At 37.8% G+C, this 20,892-nt stretch overlaps 1 protein-coding gene across 1 annotated transcript in view; it reads right to left on the minus strand.

Annotated features, from left to right (window-relative positions):
* The window catches only part of LOC140267550 (exostosin-1-like), a 37,754-nt gene extending 17,935 nt beyond the window's left edge, over positions 1–19,819 (minus strand). The window contains exons 1-5 of the mRNA XM_072362869.1: positions 19,790–19,819; positions 17,279–17,398; positions 12,078–12,210; positions 4,765–4,883; positions 3,851–3,946 (exon numbers count right to left, since the gene is read on the minus strand). Of these exons, the coding sequence (XP_072218970.1) occupies positions 3,851–3,946; positions 4,765–4,883; positions 12,078–12,210; positions 17,279–17,398; positions 19,790–19,819 (498 nt within the window). The remainder of the gene's footprint in view (positions 1–3,850; positions 3,947–4,764; positions 4,884–12,077; positions 12,211–17,278; positions 17,399–19,789) is intronic.
* Positions 19,820–20,892: the final 1,073 nt, after the last annotated feature.

Genomic DNA, 20,892 nt, shown 5'->3' on the forward strand with positions numbered 1-20,892 from the left:
GTTGTTACAGCAGAGAAAAATACTGAAACCAAGGGTGAAAACAGCAGATATCCATTCCATCTGTTCCCTCTAATATGTGATGGATGGCTGTAGCCAGGTCTCCAATAATAAAGCTGTTTTGACTGTATATGCTGTAATTTTTCCCAAGTTACCAACAAGGGAATCTGACTTTTCATGGCATTTTCTTTGATTTTCTTTTTCCTAATTAAAGATCGGAAGAGTTTTCAGTCGTTAGTGCATCAACCATGAAAGTGAAATGTTGAGTAAGTTAGAGACAGACTGCAATCAGTCAGAACAAAGTAGTAAATTAAAAACGAAGATAAATCAAATTGCCTCATCATTTCATAGCTGCTGAACACCTTCACACAACTGTGGAAAGCAGCAGCAGCATCAGTAGATTTTAAATCCACAATCACAGGTTGCTGTTTTTTTGACATGCTGTCATCATCGGGCGTCTACACACCCTCTTCCTAAAGGTTACAGTTCCAAAAGGGCTATTCAGATCAAATTTAAGGAAAAGAAGGGAAATCCCCACCAAAGTCGGCATATCTTCAGACAAACAGGCTTAACTTTAACAGTCCAGTTGATCTTGTAAGTTCTTCAGACTTCTTACAATTATTTGTCTTTAATCATCTCAGGTTCACTGAGGATTGATAAACAAAATACAGACCAGCTTTTCCCACTAAAGGCACCATTGCACCATCTATTCAAACTGATAAACAGAACGGATAAAAGGAAGCTGTGTTTGATTCTAAAGGTTCAGTGTTTAAGATGTTGTGACATCTAGCAGTTCAAATTGCTACAAAAAATATGAAAGTTAAGCCATGTTTGGTTCTGGCTTTGTGGGCGACTTTTACAATATAACGGTTTAACATGGTTCAGGGGATATACCGATAACTTGTGGCATTTGTGGATGTAAATCCGTCATTCTCAAATAATAACAGTTATCATAGCGTGCTCTGCTAATAGATCCTGCTAAATGTTACACACTGGAACCTTTTTAAACAAAGGCACCAAATTAATTCTTAAGCTGCTGCCCAAGATGGAAAAACTGTGAATGTATCCTGTTGAATCCTGATGATCAACATGGGTTTCCTTAATGGCCGAGGAATCTTTAATGTTTTCTTGGATTGGCTCCTCTGGTGAATCTGAGATGTTTCTATAAGGCCTATTTTGTCCCGCTGTTTTTTTGACAACTCATTTCGAGCTTTTAATTTATCGCATGGCAGCTTTCCCTTCATGATTTGTGAGGTTGTGTTGAGTTTTTTTTTCATTTCAGCATTTTCCTCAGGTTGATTAGCAGATCCTTGCCATCTGAATTGATTTAATTAATCTAATAGTGAATCTGTCCCAGTGTAGTTTATGCTTCATTTTGCTTGTTCAAGTTTTCCATGTTAAAGCGTGCGGTCATATACATAGCATTCCTTTTCTTTTTCCAATATGTCAGAAACATAAACCACCAGAGTCCTTCCTGACAGAATAGATTTAATATTTTTCAGCCCAATATAGCCTTCTCATTCTTCATCTGAAGCGTGCTAATAAAAAATGTGCAGCTGCAGTGTTACCAGATGGTCTGAATGATATTTTAATTTAAAAATGAATTTTTGGTTTGTGTCAGGATAAAGAAACAATGCTTACTGACCAGATGCAGGTAGAACACGAGGATCTGCTCTCCACTCAAATCCTTCTCTGATTTGTTTTGCATCATTGCTTTTTGTTGCAAATTTGGAAGTTGCTGTTCAGAGAAACCTGATGGAACTTGCAGTGTTTAAAAAAACTCTTTCAGTTCTGCAAAGAAAAACAAAACGTGCTCTCTTTTTTGGTCTTTTCCTTTTGACTAAACATGACCGATTTGAAGAGAAATCTTCAAGACCTCCCTTCAGTTTTATTGCTGGATACGGCCAAGGCCACTAGTTTAACTGCTGACGTCTTTTTCAAAGTTTCACTTCCAGTTAGCAACCACTTTTATGTTTATTACAGCCATCCACAACTCCACCACCTGCTGATGAAACCATGCAGCTTAGTTAATTCACTCCAAGCCAGATGCATACTCTCACTGAAGCAACATTTCGAAACATTTGCTTCAAATCAGCCTTGCCAATGGATCGAAACCCAGCTTCTATCTCACTCATATGCAATCAGACACCAATTCTTGCTCAGTCTGGTCTTTCCCTTAATATGCAATGATGTTTAAAAGTCTGGAGACCTGTTGTGCTGCTTTCCACTTGATCTGACAAAGATTAGAAATGGTGGAGTCAAGCAGAGTACGAGGCTGCCAATAGAGAAAAAAGAAGTAGAGGCTTGTTGATGGAGTACAACACTCAGCATTACAGAGTAGAAACAATCATAACCAACAAATTACTCTGCTGCTGCTGCTGCACTCTGTTGAGACAAATGATAAACTTTCTATGTGCATGTGTGTGTTATTACACTGGGAGCAAACACAGCGCTTGTGCTTGGAATGAAATACACTCAAGAGCATCTGTCCTGGCAGCATGACAATATACCACATAACTAATTATAGGACCACACATACACACATGCATGTTGCCTCTGAGAGGCATTTACTGTCACCAGTGGAAACATTGTTCTGGTATTTCAAGGGGAGACATTTACATGAAAACCAACAGAAGCAATTAGACAACAAAGTATGACGATTAAAGAGAGAGAAGTTGACACAGACAGATGGAGACATTCAGTTAGTGAGTGTGTGATAGAATATGTTTAAGAGGCTGAATTGTTTAAACTAATGAGAAGATGAATTAAATGGAGAACCTATAAAACACCAAAGCAGCTGTGTGTCTTCATGAAGACAGACTATTATCCAGTAGCGCTGCAAATGAGAACAACTGCCACAAAGTCACACACTTGGTTTGACTTTATAAAAGAATAATGGCTCATAATAAAAACTTGTGTTGCTTCAGTTTCACCATTAGGTCTGTTTAAACTGGAATAGACACTGCATCAGTATATAGTGGACACAAGACTGTTATCAAACACACTATAGGCAGTAGATCGCATCTTCTGTCCTTTAAGGAAGTCAATTTACATGAAATTAAATAGTCAGTATCAGCCAATGATTAGAAGTAGTTGTATAGCAGATGAGTATGATGTAAAAATTTTTACACAGTTCGATGCATTAGGAAGCTTTGAAATATTGCATGTTAACCCCTAATATAAGACTTATCCTCAAATCCCATCAAGTGAAATCTGCGCCTTATCTTTGAACATAAATGCCTGTACAGGCCCAGCAGATTTAGAGTAGCAATAGAGGAAAATCTGTTGGTCAAGTGCTCCATAATGATGCTTGTTTTTATTTTTATTTGTTTGCCTGAAAGATTTGTGGCTGAAAGCCTGGAGGGTTAAATTTCCCCAAACAACTGGACAAATCAGCAATGACCTTCTTGTCTCAAGGATGAAAGTGTACCTCAGAAAACTAATAACTGATATTAGGAAGTAAGTTTGAAAAGTGGAATACAGGATGTGGACTTAAACTGGGTGTAACATGGCAACTCTGTTGTTTAGAAGTTACAATTATTTCATAGTTATTCATGAAAAAAGTGACTGTAAATATAGTAAAACTCCAGTAAAAAGAACTAAAAATGTAACTACATTCGTGTCATTTGTGTTAAACATAATTTCTATGAGACATGGTTGATGACTCTGGACTGAAATGGAGTATCCACCCATAGTTGTATATGAGTAATATCCTTCAAGAGACCTTTGGGCCAATATTTAATTTCCTGGTTTCCTTTTAAGTAAGTTTGCAAAGTGGAGATAAATGTATTCACCACCAAGCTTTGAAGATGGTTGTAACTCATAATGGATGCAGAAAGCAAGCAGCAGTTACCTTGCTCTGTCCTTCAATGACAGTGAGAGGCACACTGGTGGAGGGCCACTTGTTCCTCGGAGGTAAAGGCTTGTCGCAGTTCCATAAAACCACAATCTATACGGGCAAAACACAGAGGCAACAACTCACATATGCAGTATATATACAAAAAACATCTAATGACTAACTTGCTTGGTGATTCTCAGAACAGTGCTTTGACTCTTTTGCTATAATACAAGAATTTGCCTTGAAATTAAAAGTGTGAACAACTGAGTTACTCATCAGATTACACAGGTAATATTTTATAGTAACTCTTTACTTTTCACATTTGATGAGAGACAACATTTTAGGTCCTCATTGTTAAACAACAGAACTTTAGTCTGTTAGATAATACTATAGATATGAAGATGGTTTTGTTCATACATCATAGTGGTCAACAGGGCTGCTTAGATTTCACTTTATTAGGGACAAAAAATAGATGAAGATAAAGAAGTTGAAATATCGAAAAGAAACTACAAAAAATCTACAAAAATAACAAAATTTTACTCATCATATTTTTCTTACCAAGATATATTATTTCTATAATACTGTATGAGTCTTGACATTTTCCCCCTGAAGGAGGGAAGGGTAGGCAAGGGGGAGGAAGAAAAGGTGAAGAAGGAGGAGGATGAAGAAGAGAAAGGCAAAGAGAAAGTATGAAGAAGTAGAGGGAGAAATGCTGAAACCTCATTTTGTTTTTCAGTAGAAGCAGAAATAGACACAATGACAACTTGACACCTGACATTTAAAGAGTTTCGGATAAGCGGCAGATGATGGATGGATGGGATGGATGGATTTAAAGAGTTAAACACTGGTCTCACTAAATATGATCACCTCCCGACATGCCTTTCTTTCAGTAGCACCAACTCACAGAAATGTGAGGACACACTTCCCACCTGTGCACAGAACTTGGACTTGGCAACACCGATGATGAGCTTCACCACAGGGGAGATCTGGGACTGCAGGGGGGTTACCGTATGGATCACAGCTGTAAACTGCTGCGCCGGGGTCTTACCTGCACACACACACAGATGCAAGTCATCTTCCTGTGTAAACTGTATTTTAGGTTTGTGCAGATGTAGCTCTCCATAAAGCTTCATCACGGTTAAGTGGACACAGAGTGCTCTGCGCTGCACCCGTCATCCATCTTCCTGACATCGTATATACCCCTGCTTCCCCTGACCAAGCATGAGTAAACATGTCTAATCCAAGAATGAGCAGTTTGATTTGAGGCCCTTTTATTTAAATGTTAATAACACTGATTTATCATTTTTTTAGTTCAACATTTCTAACTTTCTACACTTTTGCAGCCGAACAAGACAGAAAGACACCATAAAGCAGAACCAAACTTGAAATTACTACCTTCAATAAATGGCATCCAGTCCACAGCACAACGAATGAGAAATGTATCAATGTTATTGAGTTTCCGTGATTGGATTTTAGTAAGAAGCAGCTTTTTGGGATAAGATTTTATTTTCTATTCTATGATAAATGACTCTCTTCAAGTCGAAATCTTTGAGCAAAATATCACATGTTCAATAAAAACAAATAGTCGTGATCATAGTCGTGATCTGTGCGAGCGGGTTCTAATAAAAACACAATAACTATATTCAAAATATTCAAATGTCAGTTTAAAAACTACTGTAGTAACCGTCCATTTTTTATACCTGCTTTACAACCATTTTAACATGGCCGTCCACTTCAGAGGGAGTCTTCATTATCAAAATTAAGGTCAGATTTGATTGTCATGTACAGGGAAATAAAAAAAAATAAAAAATTCTCCTCCACATTAGACCCATCCAGGTTGGCACCTGTTGAACACACACATGCACAGGGTCACACACTCACGGAGACAGATGCCATACACTGGAGCAGTGGACAGTCAATCACAGCACCCAGGGCGGTATGGTGCCTTGCTCAAGGGCACCTCAGCCATGGCAAGGAGGTGGACTGCTCACCAACCTTTTGAGTGATAATAGTGGGAATCGAACCATGAACCTTCCGGTTACTGGATGACCCACTCTGAGCCACAGCCACCGAATATATCAGTAAGATATTTAAATTCATTACATTTTGACAGATTAATTGGTCAGCTAATTAATAGGGTGATCATTTGCTGTTTTGACATTCAGTATTGGTTTCTGATTGTTCCTTAAGACCAGTGAACATTTATCTAGTTGGATGTTTATATTCAAACTAAGTTCAATGGAGGCAAAGTGTGGAACAGATAATTTAAAGCAATATCTAGAAACTTGGAAAAAAGAAACAAACAAAGTATGACACACCTCTAATATGAACTGTTATAAATCTACCGTGCCTGAGTGAAAAAAACCAATACATACCAGAATGAAATTATATGCTGAAAATCGCTGCCACAGCAGCTACTATCCTGTAAGTGTGCGATAGGCTCCGGTGCAGGAGCACAGCAGAGAGGAAGAGGGATAAACCTATATGTTTTATCCATTCAAAATTTAAGGCCGAGTCCACCTTCTTCTCTAAGTTACCAAGTTCTGCTTTTGTCCTGTTTACTGTTGTGAATAAATTGATGTAATCATTTGCTTTAAAACACAAATCAGCATTATGAATAGGTTTACCATAGTGTTGAAAATAAGACAAAATCTATGTATTTTTTTTTGTTAATAGGGCTGATCAATCAATGATACACATGTGGAAACATATTTAGAGCTATTTGCCCATGTTATTCACCTGCTCCTCTTTTATTGATTACCATATCTGCTTTGTTTTGGTTGTTAACCTCCCACAATATACATATATACACCATATACACCATATTTTCCTTTGTTCCTATCCATGCCCTTGTTTCTGTTGTCTGTTTCACTTTCTCATGCTAACTTTAGTTTTGTTCCTGCCATGCACACCTCTCCTTTTAATCTATATTTTATGGACTTCCTGCCACTGCATTGCTTTTGGTGTTGTTTGGTGTTGTTTATATAAATACATCCAGCCTGTTAGTCTGCATTTGGGTCCTCAACACACAGCTGTGACAATGTAGATGTTTCTCAGACCCGTGCGACTTGACATGATTGACATGATGTAATAAATAAAAGGAATGGTGGAAAGAAAGCAACAAGTTTTAGAGAGGAGATTATAACAATTGCTGCAGCAATGTGTAGTATGAGAAAAATATTTTTTTGGGTTTTTTTTTCAGAACATTAAAACATGTAAATCTATTTTAGAAGCCTCCTCAGGGTTGGGGCATTGCTGAGTTCATTGTAGTGTCAGGTGGGTCATACAATAGTAATTCTGTCTGTGCTGCAGAGACAGAATTAACATATTGATAATTCTCTAAATTATCAATATGTTAGTTAGGTGTTCTAGGTTCTGTAAGTTTAGCTAAACTTAAATTCATATGAATGCTGACTGAAAGGAAAAAAGAGACGTTCAGATGTTTCAGCACCATGGAGAGAGACTCAACCCACATCCACTGTGCAATAGTGAGGACAAAATGGCATGTGAGGTATATTCAGCTGTGTCTGTGATGGGGATGTGGTCAGGAGGTCACACATGCCTTGGACTTTGCATAGCCCTGCTACTATAATAGTCACTGTCAAATCAATTCAAAGTTTAATCCTGTACACCAGGAAATTGTGCTCAATGTGACAAATAGAGATGTGAAACTTGGGTGCCGTTTGTAAATGTAAAGTAAAAGCTTTGATTTTTCTCATTAATACAAGATGGGAAAGCAAAACTGGAAAAGTCATAATAGTAATTTTGTCTCTGCTGCAGGCCATGATGTTCGTGGAAGTCAAGAAGATAATGGTGGATAAAACACGTTACTGGGGGAATTTTTTGTTTAAAATCACCTCAGTGTTGACATGTGCATTTTCTTTTGAAGTACAAGAAATTTGGGTCCATTTATTTTGGTGCAACTGAGCATCAGCTTGGACACATGGAATTGGTTTGGAACTGTTTTATGACCCTCCAAAAAATTAAAAATTAAAACTACCTCAACTTTTATTACTCTTCCGCATACCTGCAAACATTAATTATAAAAAGTCATAGACCTCATCTGTGCAGCTAGATGAGGACTTCTTATAATAGATAAACTGGGGAAGATGTGGGAATACTCACAGATGTTTAATATTCAGAACAAGCAAAGAAGGCCAGCACAGGAGGCTGACAGCAATGCACGTGTTGGGTGGGTATGGGAATAGGGGAGTACATATCCTCATGGATAAGTGGAGTCAGAGTGCTCTTTAGTGTTGCTCTATCCATCTCTCTGACACAGGGCCCCCTGACCAGCTATCTCAGGTGGGCTTAGTGGTATTTATGGAAGCACGAATTGTGCCCTTGTTGGGGGTCACAGAAAAAGGCTCAAGTCTTCTTGGAAAGAACAACGCCACCTTGATTATTATTAAATGACATAAACCTCTTTAATTGCATGGATTTTTGCTGGACTAATTGTAACAAAGTAGTTTTGACACAGAATTTTGACTCATTGTGAAATAAAGAACGATTATATATCTTTATCATATTATTTATAATATCTTGTGTGGCCCCGAAGGAGCTTTTCACAGTCTGAGGGAACTACTCAAAATAGCCTACTTGAGAAATTCATGTTGGCCTCAGGGACTCCAAAATTTTAAGAATTACCTTAATAAGATACTATTTATTCTCTCGTCCCCAAGTGGACACGTATACTAAAGCTTCTTACAGCTGCTTACAGCTTTATACCATAAATAAGAGTGTGGATCTTTAAATATCTCACAGTTTGATTCTGATGTTTCAAATGTTTTTTGATTCAAAACTATGAAAGATGACTAACTTAATATTAAAAAAGGTCATATGAACTTAGGATAAATATAAATAAAGTCACATAAACAAAATCAGTGTCAAAAACACTGATTTGGGGGTGCCTGCGCAACTTGAACTAATTGGATTTACAAAGGAATCACAATTCTTATTTGAAATGGTTTTCTTTTTCATTCACACCGCTACCATATGGTTACATAATTTGCACCTGTATGCAACTCTGAAAAGACTGAACAAGTGAGCATTGTTTACTTTCACACTGAGTAGAAGCAGCAGCGCCAGCCTTTGGCGATATCTGTCAGTGACGGATGATAACAAATCATTAGCTGAAAGAATTTGCATGACACAACAGCTGTAATGTCACCTTACAGTTAAAGTACATCTGTAAACCTGTCTTTTTTTTAGTTTATCAGTTTTATGACACTATGTTTAAGTAGTAAAAAATAAACAGAAAATACATTGGTGTTTCTTGGCATAAAGTAGGAATCTCTGTCTGTGACCATAGAGAAATATACTGGTAATGTATGTTGCAATAACTCGGGTTACTTGGATAAAAGAAGGAGTTTTCAATTTAGTGTTGAATGTAGTATGAAATGTGAACTTGCACAACACTGCTTGGGTTACATAGACATAAATATAGATATAAATTCTGCATGATAAAACAATGCCCCATAGTAAGTAAAATTAAAGAAATATTCTTAAAAAAGATTCACATATTGGATTTTAAATCCTTAAGGACCTTCAAATAAACAACTTTTAATTAGAGAATATAAGATTTTTTGGAGACTGGCCTCACTTAGTCATATTCAGGTTAGATTTTCTTTTTTATTCAGTGTTTTATCAAGTTCAAATATCTATTTAAAGTGAATATCAAATCAGAGGGGTCTACAGAGCAAAGCCACATCAAAATCAAACAAAAGAAACTGGGTCTCATTACCCTTTTCATAAAAGAGGTTTTGTCATGGGCATTGGACTTGAAAAAGCAACAGCTGGACGATGACTTAGCAGAAGCTCCTTGTCACAACTCAAGACAGATGAATATTACATTAGCATTGACAGATTTTCTTTTGTTCTTTTCCGTCTTTGAATTGTCCCTCGTGTGTCGAAACACCTAAGACTATTTTGTTGTGAAGTTTGGTGCTATACTCAAGCATAAGTTGACTTAAGGTTGTGAGGATTGGAGAACCCTGTTGTTACCCTGATCCACCAACTAAGTGATGAGATATATTAAAGACAGTGATAAGTTGTTCTATTCATTACTTATTTAACATTGAAATATATGATGCTTTGCTTCATAAGAACATTAGAACCGCAGATAAACATTAATGCTGGGCTTTCCTAGATCATACTGTAATATATTGAGTTTTGAAAAAGCCACAGAGAATATAAGATTATCAATATGTTACTTAGATATACTGGCTTCAGTAAGTTTAGCTAAACTCAAATTGATATGAATGCAGAAAGGAAAGAAAAAAAGAGAGACGGTCAGATGTTTCAGCACCATGGAGAGAGACTCAACCCACATCCACTGTGCAATAGTGAGGACAGAATGGCATGTGAGGTATATTCAGCTGCGTCTGCAATGGAGACGTGGTCAGGAGGTCACACATGCCTTGGACTTTGCATAGCCCTGCTACTATAATAGTCACTGTCAAATCAATTCAAAGTTTAATCCTGACTGCCAGGAAATTAGGCTCAATGTGACGAATAGAGACGGGAAACTCGGGTGCCGTCTAAAGTAAAAGCTTTGATTTCTCTCATTAACACAAGATGGAAAAGCATAACTGTGATGGAAATGTATCATACGCCCGCTGACTGTAGGGGCCTGAGTGTAAATGCTGTTTGTAGTTTAATTGTGACAATTATTTCATTTTTTGAGCCCAAAAATGCATAATTTTACTTTAAAAAAAACCCACATCAGTCGCTATATAAACACTTACACTCAATAGATGTTTTGAAAAATGCAGAAGACTAAAAAGGCTCATAACTTTTTTTCATAGATTCAAACCTTGATACTACATTCAGATGTCACTGTCCCAATGGGGGAAACCTTGAAACTATCCAGCTGCTCCTCACATTTTAATCTTGATTTTTCCATTTCATTGAAATTTTACTCAGATTACTACTGATTCCAGAGCAGCTCTACCTTTGAGATATGTTTACATTACAACTGTAATCTTTCTTTCACATAGCACAAAGTAAGTGTAACACACATCATATATTTTCCCATCTTTATGCATTGACACATCCTGTGATGTCTAAAGCCAACAAGAAAACCTGCATCACAAACTAGTAACAAAATTTCTGCTGCATTTTGTGAACTAAAGCAATATACGCTACATGGATTAATTTGAAGCACAAAGTAACTGAACACCACACATAAATGCACAACTTTTCTCACAAACTAAGATAAAGTTATCACATCAGGATATTCTTACAGCTCCTGAGGCCAAGATGTCTGAGCAGTAAGTCAAACTTTTTTAAACTATCAGGCAAAGGTTGCGACTGCTTTGCCATCAAAAGTTATGGGAAGGTAGCAGAGTGAGACCGCCATACACACGGCATTGACGTTAAGTTATTCCCCAAGCAGCAGCAGCGGCAGAAATAGTGATTTACTGCTGAGCCATAAACAAAACTGCTCCATCTTACCTTCTATCTCTCAATCCCTCCCTTCTCTCCTCCTAACCCATGTGTCCACAATTCCTCAGTGGAAGACAAACATCGATCTGAGTTACAGCCTCAGTCTACTGAGAATCACTGTGTTCTGCATGCAGACCCACACAGACATGCAACAACCACATTGTTTGCTTGCAGCTACATGTTTCTGAACTCTGCTTGAGTTTTATGCCATTTATAGGTATATTCCAAACATTTAACAGTTAATCAGTTAATAATCAGCCAGTTTTGGTATCCATGCAGATACAACAGCATCAGAGTGTCAACAAAGATTAGCACAATTGTTCTTGTTGAGAGTCAAGCCACTGAGAAATCGTATAAATCAAATTTTTGTCAAGTTTTCATAAGCATGAATAATCTGCTCTCTGTCTGCCACAAGCTGCCAGAAGATCTCTGTGCCCTGTGGTACCTTACATTAATATGTTAGCAGCAGATACTTTGATTCCTGTGAGTTGCAATCTGGAGCTGTTGGTAATTCCACTTCTTCCAGCACATTCCCTACAATCAATTTATGGTTCTCCCTCCTGTTCTTAAAGGTGCCATCCCTACTGAGCAGGCCTTGCCTGCAGAGATAAAATCACATTTCTTGTTGGAGGGTTCCCAGGTGCCTGACCTAAATGTTTTGTGCTTCATAAAAGTCACACAGATCCTTAAACCTGCCCATTACTGCAACATGCACATGTTTCTAAATCAAATGTAGAGTTTTAACTCTTATGAAAGGCCTTACCAAATGCTTAATTTAAACAAAAGCAGTACTTACCCAGTATGGCATAGTAAAAAGGGAACTGAGCAGGGTCAGCTGAGTACTGCGGGAGTGCGTACAGACCACCAGGCAGGGAATTCCAAAGCAGCTGGTTTCTGGACACATGAGACTCTACTCGGTCCTGGATAATCTGGAAGAATTGGAGAGAACATCTAGGGTCATGTGGAAATTTGATCAAACTTGAGGCAGAGGAGTGAGAATTTAAGATTTTTTACATGGCCAAAACTAGAAATGCTAATCAAAAGTAAAACTATATAACTAAGATTTAAGCAAATATGAAATGAATTCTTTTTTTAATCAGTTATTAACATGAGGAAGCAGCCGATTGAGCTTTCCAAAGCTCCATGTAATAGCAGGAATAAGATCAAAAATCTAGATGAGTTGAAGAGGAGACCTGGAGGACAATGGGCCTGAGCAAAGTGGAGAGCAAGCAGGAGGAAGTTTAAGCCATTTCCTCCCTTGTATGTAGATTGTAGATCACGAGAAAAATAAATAAAAGAACTTGGAGTGCTGACAATGATATATTACTGTGGGTGCAGTTTTGTGTATTTCACTGAGACATGGCTGCATAAACATATTCCAGATTCAGATACCTCTCTACATGGCTTTAAGACTATATAAGCAGACAGAGTGATAAGACAAGAGGAGGAGGTATTTATTTGTTCATTAACAGCAGGTGGGGTAATTCTGGACATGATACTGAGAAAGAGCAGCTCTACACCCCTTGTATTGAATTGATGGCTGCAAGCTTACATCCCTGTTTTGAAACAATTGCTACTGTTTAACAAAATAGTGAAAATAAAACAGGTGAAATCTTATATTATTTTAAACAGATAATCAACAGTGGAAAGCTGTTAATTTCTAGAAGTTATCATGTAAGGCTTTTATCATTATTTACCGAATTATCTTGCATTACTGACTGATGTAGGGGCTGGAAAGCATGCAAAGACTTAATTCTTAAACATTTTAGTGATTTTTTTTTCATAACAAGATAATTCACTGAAATTAAATTTGAATGAATGAGAATGTATCAAAGTCAACACAGATACGGAATACAAAGAATGGAGAATTTTTTAAATATATTATTTTGTCTGTCTCCCTTATTCCACAACTATCCACTGATCAATGCAGAATTGGCACTTACAGTCAGCTTTTCACACTCACACACACACATGAACAAACCAACAACGTCTGACACCAACTGCCAGGCTCGCAGTATGGGGGACATTGCATTTATCAACAACGCTTCATTTCACCCGTTTAGCCTTGTGGAATGCTGGCACTGAATTCTCAGCACATCTGGCCAGCAGTATATGACTGTCAGCGGGCTTCTGTCTAATTTCATACCCTGCTAGCCACCAATGTCTTGTGGTGCAGAGAATTTAAGTAAACTAGAAAAGCAGCAGTTTGAGAAGTCTTTACATTATAAACCTATAATTATGTGAACATTTGTTTTCTAAAATACAACACTTGTGCAGCTAAACACTTCCTCTGCCTACTTTCTGGGGATTTACTTCTGCTGCCTGAACTGGTCTGAGGTGGCCTGGAGCTTAGAGTTTCTGATGCCAGCACAGTCACATATTTAGGTTAGAAACTGCTGCATGACTCACATCACTGACCCAATTTTCTCACTTAATAATATAAAACATATCTTATGATATCATAATAAGTGTCTCCAGATTGCACATAAACATGCTGTTAGAAGGTTTGTATTTAAGTCACTGATATATTTCCTTGTTTGTTTGTATTTTTGAGAAATTGAGAAACTTTTGCATTTGCTGGGGTGAAAACAAACTGTATTATCTCCCAATATGGTATACTCCCAATACTCTACTCCCCTGGGTTGGTCCAGCAGGTTAGCACTGTAACACTGTCTGCTTTACAATTTAGCTTTGCTTCATTACTGATTAAAGCTATTTCAAAATGGCTCACCATCAAAAACATGATGTTCCATGAAAGCAACCTGCTCATTCCTATGCTCAGATTTTTAAAAAATGGACATACATTGTATCTTAAACACAGATTAATCCTCTGAATCTCAGTCATGTTCAGGCTGAGCATGAAGAAAACATGATGAAAATGATGGTCCTTGGCCAAAATCAAAGGGAGAAAGCCGAGAGCCTTCTTATGAAGTGTTTGCGTTCTTCACTGTCTACATCCAGCCTGTGCAAGCTCATACAGGTAAGTTAATTAATGATACCCGCAGAATCTCAAAGAGTGGATGTTTGAATTTTTTTTAATATTTGTTATATATATATAACAAATAAATAATAATAGTATCTTATTAAGGTAATTCTTAAAATTTTGGAGCCCCTGAGGCCAACATGAATTTCTCAAGTAGGCTATTTTGAGTAGTTCCCTCAGACTGTGAAAAGCTCCTATATGTATTTATTGGGAGTTCCTAAATTCTAAGATGAATCGTTACATGGACATGAATGCATGACAAAGTATAATCCACAGTTTGAAATCTATACAGAATTAAAGTATATGATGGCTAATAATTCTGGCTCATGCAGAACAGAGTTGCAGAGCTACACGAGTATGTTATTTTCAACCTTACGTGAAAAAAAACACAGAAAAAAAAATGAAGAGGAAGATCTTACATTAAGAAAGTCCAATACTATGAAAGGGTGATGACTGACATGACAGAGTAAGACTGAACTCAGCCAGAGGTTTTAAAAAACGCATCAGAATGGGCTCACTTCAGACTATATGAACTAAAGCACAAACTAAGCGTCTGAGGAATCAGCCAAGAATTAACCAGGTGCTAAACTGTCCGTCAACTGAACAAAAGAAGAGAGAATCACCAAATCTGTGCCAACTCTGCAGATCTGTAGATGCATCAGATAGTATTCAAATAGAACTGTAATTTAATAAAAACCTCTGTTTTTTATGTTTTATTTGGCTGAAGGTTTTCATATAATAAAGATGATGAAGCGCTAATTAACCTGTAATGTATATGCTTCAGTAATGTCTGCCTGGAAGGTCCTTGAGGGAGACGGTCCTGATGCTTGAAACTTGCTGGTTGCGTTGTAAAAATGATGCATTTCAGACCTACCTATAATAATTTTTATCCATAACCAGTAATGTTATTTTCAATACCCAATCAAGAAGCAACAAAAGTAGAGTAAAGTGCAGTAGAGTGGTGTTGTGTTATTGACAGAACATGTGTAGGTCTTGATCTCGAGTCACAGAAAGGCCCGGGGGAAAGCACAGGGCTTAGCTGCTCCATCCAGCCACCCGTCCTTCCTGCTCTTCATGAAGACTTTGTGCCCTCTTTTTGCAGGCCACTTTTCTTTGAAAGACTAGAGAATGATATCTGCACTGATATGGAAATGCTCATATGAGTCTTATTTTCCTTCTACCACCTGCAGGGCTGGTACTTCCCAGGAGAACGTGAGGAGCCATTTTGAGGGGTGTAAACAATGACTTATACAACCCTTTCAGTCGGAGGACTTGTTGCCGAGAGGGCAATCTACACGTTAACAAGTATATTTTTCACTTGAGACCTGTTACACAGCAGCAACTGCTTTTCCTGGAGAAAAATAGTTTTACATTCTTTACACCGTAGTTCCTTGGCAAATAAAATTCAAAGGAATACTGTATGTTTGTATATTACTTCTGATTTATTGTGCAATAATGAAATGGAGATTGCACCAATAAACAAATGCTGCAGTAACAAATACTGTGTTTTGGAAATAGATTCAGTGTAACCTCAGTCATTTAAATCGAAGCAAATAAAAAACAACTGATATTGTACATTAGTAATGATGTTATTATGTAAATTATAATGACATAATTAAAGCTATGTTTTTTGAAAATATAAAGCCATATAAACAGCCCTTAAGTCAAGGAGTGAGGACAAAAGCAGTGGTGATGGTGACTTTGATGTTATTGCAGTGATGATGATCTTTGTATGCATGCTGGCGGTGATAAATGAAAACAATAGCAGAGTATGTGCTGGTGATCATACTCATGTTTATGTGATAATAAGTATGATGGTGCTGCGGATGGTGGTGATAAAGAGGATAATTATCTTTTGTGTTCAGAGATGCTCCAGAGAGCAAATAGTCCCTGAGGACTAAACCAAAGCTGCGAGGAAGGGAAGTAACGACAACAGGAAGTAAAATAAGATGAGAAAAACTACTGCAGAACATGCCACTGAGTTAAGTTCTCCTGTACTCTTTGTTCAATCAGGCAGCCCGTGGCTTACCAGAGAGCACACATGCACATGTGCCTCAGAAAATACAGGTATCCTTTGCATCAGACACTTCTTACGCTCAGATTACGTTAAGATTCCAAATGCATGTTGGATAATACTCAATAGAACTTATCCTTTTCATCTAAAAATCCCTGACAAACACTTGGGTTCCTGCCCAGCTACAGAATGCAGACAACTGATGGTTAGAAGTAGCTGTAGAGCGCTGCTGAAAACCAAAACAGAAGTAAAACCATAGACACCAAAAGAAATACTCACGTTGCTACGATCACCTGCACTAAGTTTGGCATTCAGCACAGCTCTGTGTACAAATGACATGCAAGGGGATGTACCTAAGTGAGAACCCAAGAACACCATGTACTCTTTATTTATTTTTGTAACAGTTACAAAGTGCTTTACAAGAAGAAATAAAATAAGACAGGACAGAAAATGCACAAGAGCCCCACAACTCACTCTTCTTCTTTCTTTTAAAAAAAAATACTGTATCATAACTATGGCTGGAGTTTCATGGTAAATAAACCATGCATGGTTACATGTTTGTAAAATCACATTTGTTTCCAATTCTAATCTTTTATTGCAGCTGACCCTTTTTCTTAAAAATGCTGTTTTATAGTAAATGAAATAAAAAGGAGAATTAAAACACTGACCTCAAAATAGACCCTGAGCATGATAAAATGACTAATCCCCAGTTACTACATTGTGCGGTTACTACTCATCTGAACAGCTTCTGGGTGCAAATGTATGGATTTGAAATAGAAAACTGCTGGAAATAGAGATGTCACATTGAGCTTACCTTCTTTGGATGAAACAAAGACAGCTAGAGAAAGGCCTCTTATAAAAGTCTATCTCTTGAAGGAGATGCATAGCCAGCAGTGATGCACATCACAGAACATTACATATCAGTTTGGTTGATTAAATCAAGCCCTCTTGAGAACTTAAATCAACAACTCTCATCTAAGACCATTTTCTGCAAGCTTACCTCTAGAGTCGTTAAGACTATTTTGGCTACAGAGGAGAAGTAGGCGTCCCAGAGGAACTGAGTCTGCTGGCGGAAAGCCAAGATCCTGTCACGGCCCACAGATCGGGTAATGGAGGGAACCTGGAAGAAGACCAGAGGAGGAAAAGCGAGAGAATAAAAATGACAGTGGGATAGATTAAGTAAGATTTAAACAATGTTGAGTGAAGGGTGAGAATCGGTGTGTGGAGAAAAAGTGTGAAGACAGGCAGACAGGTGGAGAAAGCATAAGTAATTTTGTGGACAGCAGAAAAGATTAGTGGAAATTTCCCCCTCAGGATTCTTCTACCCCCACCTCCTCTTCTGTCCATCAACAAGCATATCCCCAGGACAGTAAACCACCTGATATCCAGCTTCAATCCTGCATTCGCACAGTGTAATTCATACCACTGAATGTATAGTAGGGGGGCATTAAACTAAATCATTTACAAAATTTGAGAGATACAAGACCCATTTATCCAGGAATCGTGTTCTTTCTTTCTTTCTTTCTTTCTTTTCTTTTTCAGCGGGTTCAGTCAGTTCTCCAAAAGTCATTTCAATCCTGGGATCCATTTCAAGCTGCTATCTGATGTGTTGCTCCATAGATATAATGCAACGCACAGCTTTTAATCGCTATTGTGTAAAACTACTTTTCACACATCTTACATTCATGTCCTTTGATGAATATCTTTTTTAATATTGATGAATATCAAAGGACATAATGTTGTTCCCACTGTGTACCAACAAACTCACTATAGAAGCGAGGAGCCCAAATATCCCTGGGCCCAGCTCACACTGATATGGAAAACATGAGCAGCTGGCTTGTAGGCAAGAGTAACACCCTCAACAAGAGGCGATGAAGGGATGAGGGGAGCTGATGATCCTGAACGGGAAGCTAAACATCCAGATATGTCTGGATAATGGAGCAGGATGCTCCCCTGATGCTCAGTCTAGAGAAAAACAAACTACTTAAATGTTGTAACACATGACCTTAGCTGCCCCACTCAGCTTGACAATGAAAGCGTAAGTTAGAGGGAGCAGGTCTGGCGCCAGAGCGTGTTCAGCCTGGGAAATTGGAAGTGGATTTAGAGCCCTGAAACCTGTGTGGTGTTCTGGCCATAGCAATAATTTTTTTTTTCTCTGAACGTAACAGTGCTAGTCTTTCAGATATGATGCTGGTCCCTATATTGAAGTGGGCTGAATCTTTGAAATCAAAGACAGATGAGCTGCTTGGCAGCATCTCTCCCGCCACATCTTAACTATTAATGCTTTGTAAACCCAATGAGGCAGCTCAGAGTGAAATTAACTCTGTCTAGGGCTGATCTTTTTTTTATAGAAATACCAATTTCATGATAATGCATCAGACTTTAATGCCTTTGTGTTACTTGCTTCAATAGGAAACAGAGATCTCCATTAATTTACAGATGTCATATTCTGCCTTCTGTAGCTTTTTCTGCATATAAAATATGTGAAATGTGCTCAAAGTCCACACCAAAAATAGTAATTCCAGAGACTGTCCATAATGGCAGCCCTCTAAAGGGTCATTTCTCGTACCTATATCACATGGGTTTAGCCCCCTGATCCACTCCTTGAGGAGATTGGCAATAGGTCCTGAGTTTACTCATTCCTTTGGTAGAAATGAATGTGAGCAAAAATTCCAGATACTGGACACATTATATAAAATTGCAGGCATCTTCTGAGCATGCTGACACAGTCTTGTGAAATCAGGCAAAATTCTTAGTATATCTAAGTATTCTTAGTTCTTCTTCCTCATGAAAATTATTAACAGGGTTTATTCACCAGACCGTCTTAGTAGATGTCTTAATGAGAACAACAACAGCAAATAGAGTGAACATCTGCTAGAGAACTTTAATCTGTTAGAATACCTGAGATATATTATCATATCTCAGAAGAGCTTAGTCTGTCAGGTAAGTTTATTGTTTACTAGTTCTGACTGGAAGCAGCTGGTGAGTCACATCATTCAAGTCTTCACCCCATAAGATGCAATTTGTTAAGTTGTTTCCATTCCCCCGATGCAAATCAAGTCATCTTTGAAGCAGAAAATTAATCATTTAGTTTTTTACTGTTTTCATTCACTTTTTTTGTTCACATCTTTTAAATATCAATCAAGTGTCAGTTGAAACCCAACTAATGGACCTTTGCTGCCATAAACCTTTTGTTAAAAGTCCATGCTTTTAATAATTTACCCAATCAAATCAACAGCAGTCACATACAGCTGCAAATTATCACCAATCAAAGCAGAAGGGGCGGTTCCTTAAAGTCACAGGAACTAAAACTGAGAGTTTCAGGCAGGAAGACGTGCAGTAGCACATTTGCAGTTGCCATTTTCAAAGTATAAAGCCTTATTATGACACCAGTCAAAACTGTACAGCAGATATTAAGTGCATTTGCCTTGAAGTTGTCTCAACAAACAATAAAATAACAGCAGGGTTCTGGTGTTGGAAAGTATTTCTGTCCTTAGAATTGCACCAGCACCTGAGTCAACAGCAGTGAGGTACTCGACATTTTCTCAACTCAGCATTTTCTTACGGATGTTTTCAAACAGAATACAGTGTATAATCCAGTGTTACACCCAATAAAAGAAAAAAAAACAGTTGGTGAGTGACTGAGCTTGTCCGGTCTGCTGCAGATGGTGCTTCAAAGAGTCCAAGATTTATCACAGATTCTTTTTCTGTGCACTTCTACTTAAGTGTAATAGATAAACACCAACTTCTAAGTCATAGTGACTGACAGAAAGAAAACTCACAGTTATCACACAGTCACTACATAGTGGTTGTTCTGCGGCTGACATCACTGCGGTCGGTCAACAGCAACACGATCTGTAACTCTTCAGCTCTCTGCTCAATTGTCTCTAATAGTGTAACAGTGTTTATATTTCTCAGCAGGGGCATGTTGTTGGCATGTGTGTGTCCTTGTGAAAGCCTGGGCATCTGTGTGTTTCATATGTCTTGTCTCCACAGGGGGAACAGACACTCTACATATTAAACAGCCAGGTATTGCAGTTCTCAGTGATGTAATTGAAAGTAATGAGATCCAACTCTCTCAGCAGGTGTTAGAATGCTTTAGTTGTGTTGAACAGTGAGCTCTTGTGACTTTGTAGCTGGAAAAAGACAAGAGGAAAGATCCAAAGTCTATTTACCAATCATGTTTGTGTTGTGCAAATGTGTTACGCATTTCTATCTAATTTAATCCACGTGAATAAATCATTTATTGAGGTTTTAATGTTTTTAATGGCTTCCTAGAGGTGTTAATTAGTGTGGACAATCTATTAAGAACCCTGAGGCTAGAAAGTCTGATCTGACAAAAAATTAGTAGTATTATTCATTCACTCATTTATTAAAACTACACTTAAATCATTTGAATTTCTATTTATGAACATTGTGTCCACATGACATCAGAACAACCCAGCTAGAGCGAGAACACCTTTTAAAGGTATGTTTGTTTCAATATTCACTAAATGTGTGTTTTTAAAAGATCAGTCTGGAATAGTTTTAGACATCAGGCCATGCTAATTCAGATGTTGAGTTTGAGACGTGTCCTCAGGGTGCTAGAGCAGGAAGGGCAAGCTAACTATAGCT

The sequence above is a fragment of the Leuresthes tenuis genome, unplaced genomic scaffold (genome assembly GCF_036924035.1).
Source record: "Leuresthes tenuis unplaced genomic scaffold, fLeuTen1.0.hap1 SCAF_13, whole genome shotgun sequence".
Taxonomy (NCBI): Eukaryota; Metazoa; Chordata; class Actinopteri; order Atheriniformes; family Atherinopsidae; genus Leuresthes; species Leuresthes tenuis.